At 37.5% G+C, this 4,382-nt stretch overlaps 1 protein-coding gene across 6 annotated transcripts in view; it reads left to right on the top strand.

Moving 5' to 3' along the window:
* Positions 1–3,895, top strand: part of phka1a (phosphorylase kinase, alpha 1a (muscle)) — a gene marked incomplete at its 3' end in the record, with an annotated part of 20,995 nt that extends 17,100 nt beyond the window's left edge. For 2 of the 6 annotated variants that reach the window (XM_035675659.1, XM_035675661.1), the window contains 8 exon segments: positions 85–200; positions 670–705; positions 1,684–1,722; positions 1,874–1,909; positions 2,253–2,282; positions 3,060–3,104; positions 3,240–3,401; positions 3,842–3,895. In XM_035675659.1, coding sequence (XP_035531552.1) covers positions 85–200; positions 670–705; positions 1,684–1,722; positions 1,874–1,909; positions 2,253–2,282; positions 3,060–3,104; positions 3,240–3,401; positions 3,842–3,895 — 518 coding nt within the window. 6 annotated transcript variants of the gene reach the window in all.
* Between the last annotated feature and the right edge of the window lie 487 nt (positions 3,896–4,382).

The raw sequence follows: 4,382 nt of genomic DNA, 5'->3' as shown, positions 1-4,382 counted from the left end.
CTGTATCACACACACACTCACACACACACACAATCCGCCATTTTTTTCTTGCTCTCGCTGTAAGGTTGTCCCCTCCGTCCACAGTTAGAGAGCTGGACGCCGGCGTCAGTCCCGCCATCTCCATCCATCACCTGGGCAACGTGGGCGCCACCAAGAGCGAGAGAGCCGGCATCAGCAAACTGAAGAGCGACATGAAGATGGTAGGACGCCGCGGCCGTGAGATTAAAACACACTCATTCGCTCAGAGGCGGAATAAAGAGTTTGGTAGTTGGTAGCCTGACACTTTAAAGTCAGCTTTAAAACAGGAGTGAAGGTAAAAAGTTTCGGTGGTAGCTTGACCTCCAGAGGATGGTGAAGAGTTGTCGGAAGCGATAAAGGGAGAGGAGGATTTTGTTTTGAAAATCTTGTGCTTTTATGGCAAACTGACTTCTGTCTTTTCGCAGCTGGAACACAGGTTGTCTTTGACGGATCCGAGTAAGGTGATGAGTGCAGATGTTGAATCCGATTAGGTGGTAATTCACCTGGATAATTGCGGAAGATTTAGATGGGAAATGTGGATAATTATAAATGAATGAATTGATGTTGATGTCGAACATCCTCAGTTTTAAATAAATCACCAGAGCAGCTTGTTGACTTGTGATTTATTTACAACTTTGTTTTGTGTTGCAGGCGGAGCACAGGTTGTCTTTGACGGACCCCTTTAAGGTGATGATCACATGAAGGAATATTAACTTATCAGCAGAATTAAATCTGTTTCTTCTTCATATTTACTGTGAATACATCAGTTATTAGTACATTAAAGTAGTAAGCACAAGATATGCTGTAGGTGTGAATTCACCTTCCATGTAAAAATCACCAATCAGAGTTCATTGAGGGCTTTTTTTTATTCGTAGCTGTCTTAATTTCTGCCAGTTACAAAGGGAAGTTATTCCAGAGCTTTTCACTGAATCACACTGGCTTCATTGTCAGATGGAGTTTGCTCAGTTTTAGACTTTCCATCCATGTTGGACAACAGTTAACAATAAAACAATCTCAAGTCAAAATCTAATTAAATTACTGAAATTAGATTTTCCGGTCCATGATCTAACGTCACACAGCGTTACGGTGGCCCAAAGACAGTTCAGCCCATTCATTAAATAATTGTTTATTAACTAACGACTGCAGTGAAGCTCGGTTAATGTTTACACCTGTTTGTGTGTCTCATTCTACTGAATCCTCCCGTTTACTAACCGAGACAGTAACTGTATCTTACAGGTAGGAACACCAGTCGCTGCTGCCCTCTGGTGGTCGGAAATATTAATAACTAGACACATTAAAATAATATATCTAACAGCTGAGAGCATTAATAATAGAACTGGAGCATTTAAAAGTATATAAAGTAATTGGTAAACTTTTGAGAGAAGTATCTAGTAACAGTAACTATTTTTTACACTAGTTGAACACTAGTCAAGGTTCACTTACTCGCTTTTTTTCGGATGTTTTCAACTTCTCTTCAAGGTCAAAAAACGATTGTGACGCTCACTTTTTAAGCCAACGTGGATGAAAAGTCGAAAGAATTAAGTTGGATCGTTGTTTAGGTCGTCGTTTGGGTCTGAGTAAGCAAGGTTGTTTTGCTGTTTCCGAAAAGTGAAGAATGAGCTCAGCTTCATAACGCTGCTTGTCTTTGTCTTTGTTTTGATCCAGGACCCCAGGTTGTCTTTGACAGAGCCAGTTTCAGAGGAGGTGATGATGATGATGATGATGATGATTTAATTCACCTGGCTGTGGAGCTGTGAATTGAAAACGAATGTTGATGACGACGATTTGACGAGGAAATACGACTTAACGTTTGAACATTTAGCGTTTGAATTCATTGTGTCTTCCTCTGTTGCAGATGGAACGCAGGGTGTCTTTGGCCGACTCAGTTAAGGTGATGATGATGAAGTTCATTAATGAGACTCTGTAAGAAGCGAGGAAGAGTTAGACGCAGTAATTAAGTGTTCATTTTCTATGCAGATGGATGGCAGGTTGTGATGATGATGGTGGTGTCAGTGATTAGCTGATGAAATGACTGGGTTTGTTATTATAGTGGCGTTAATGAACTGAATTAATCACCTTGTTCAGTAAAGTCACATCTTCACTATCACTTATATAAAACAATAATGTTATTTATGAGGAGAAATGGACGTACTGTACTTGGATTTTGGGTACAAACGGGTTCGTAGGGGGTTAAAGTCTGTAATCCAAAGCGGATTTTTTTGTCTCCATTTCAGCTCGACCAGTCAGTGACCTCCTTTCACAAGGTGACGATATTAACGAGCTTTAAACTTGGTTTTCTGAGTGTTAATTCATCTGAAATAATTAACACGCGCCGATCAGATGAGCGATTAACACTGTAATGCTAATTTTCAAATGGAACTTTAATATCTGTAGTTATTAATTATTTATTGTTCGCAGAGCTGCAACTAATTATCGCTTTCAGTATCAATTCTTAATTAACTTATAAAAATAGTCACAAATGCTGTTTTTGTTCATCAGAAATCTCTTAATGAATATTAATGATTTTAATTTAGGTTGAAGAAGAGCTGCATGTGTTTACATTTGAGGAGCTGGAAGTATAGCGCAAGTTTAGTATTTGTGATTGATAAATTATTTAAACTATTATAAAGTTTTCCTGTCGATTGGCCAATTAAATGTTTGATTTAAGATATTTATTGTGAGTTAAGCAGACACAGGTAGAAGGACGCAGGTAGAAAACTAGCCTATAAGCTCTTTGTTGAAGTTCGGTTTAAGTTGCAGAGTTTGGAGTTTCCTGGATGAATTAATCTGTTTTTATTTAATTTTTTTTACCCATTATCTTTTGTTTTCTAACCTCATTTCTAATTGTCTCTTATTTCCAAATCCTGATTTTCATGCTTGCTCATTCTCTAGAAGCCATAACCCGACGGCTTTGGGGTTGTTTGGTTGCCATTCACTGTTTTTATCCGTCTCACACTTCACTTCACTTTGTTGTTTTTTCATTTTGTGCATCCTTTTTGTTTCTCTCCCTCTCCTTTTGTGTTTCTTTTTCTTCCTCTCAGAGCATGCGATCTCAGTCTCTGGACATAGAAAACCTTGAATCTGGGGTAAAGATTTGTCTATTAATCAGATATTTCTGACGTTATACAGCTGTGTGCCTCCAAAACAGGTAGAGGGCGCCGTTCCTCCAGAACAAACGGAGCTTTAAATGCATTTGTTTTTTTGTCGTTGTGGCCGTTCAGAGGTACAGGCTGCCTTCCATAGAATCTCTGGACATTCCGGAGAGCATTCCAGTTGCCAAGGATACAAGGCACGGCCAATGGCTGCGCAGGAGGCGTCTGGACGGAGCGCTGAACAGAGTTCCGGTGGGGTTCTACCAGAAAGTCTGGAAGATCCTGCAGAAGGTCGGTTCTTTTCCACAAATTTTAAAATTTTTGAGCCATACGCCACCAAAAATCACTTCCGTGTTTTTATTTGTGACTCCCAACAGTGTGATTTTATTCCCACTGGAACAAGTAGCCTTAGATTTTGAATAAGTTATACAGAAATGTAATAATAAGTTCATATAGTTTTGCAATTTTCACTTTCTCCTTGCGAAACAATGCCTAAAAACATAATTTTTTAAAGAAAATCTGCTGTGAATTAAGGCATTTTAGGCTGCAACAATCACATAAACAGCTTTTTCACACTGATTATACAATTCTAATTGTTTCTAACGTGAAGTACAAGTACAAAGGCCTGGATTGAAAGTCATAAAAGTGTCGGAAAGTAGATTTTATGTAAAAAACTAATAATTTCTAAACACTACATAAAGTAATGATCATACAAACATGTTGTCTTCTAGTGCCACGGTTTGTCCATAGAAGGGTTCGTCCTCCCTTCTTCAACCACCAGAGAGGTAAGAGATCCACTTCAATAACTGTCCACAGAAATGTTCTTGAAATTGTCTTCTTTTCCCTTTTCCCCTTCTGGTTGTGTTAATCTCACTTTACAAATTAAAGCCATACGCTCGGTTTCACATCAAAACACCCACACAGTAGATGCACAAGGCTAAGAAATTAGGTTACCTTACAGCTGGTCCCATTTTAGAATAGAAATATATCTAAGCAGAGAGAAATTATAGGAACATATTTAAATAATGAATAAGTAGCATGTAAAAATATGTGCATTATACTACAATGTATAACAACTACATATATTAAAAAAGAAAATGTATGTAAAAATATGTATACTACAGTATATAACAATATTAAAATATAGATATAAGACTAAGAATGTACAAATATTTGCATTATACTGCAATATATAACAATATATACATAGAAAATATGTAAAATATGTTTGTATATTATATACAACAGCAGTGTAATTAATAAATAAATAAT

Source organism: Morone saxatilis, unplaced genomic scaffold (genome assembly GCF_004916995.1).
Source record: "Morone saxatilis isolate NCDOM2014 unplaced genomic scaffold, NCSU_SB_2.0 Contig4, whole genome shotgun sequence".
NCBI lineage: Eukaryota > Metazoa > Chordata > Actinopteri > Moronidae > Morone > Morone saxatilis.
Note: the sequence above shows the minus strand (reverse complement) of the source record. Positions and strands in the feature narration are given on the sequence as shown.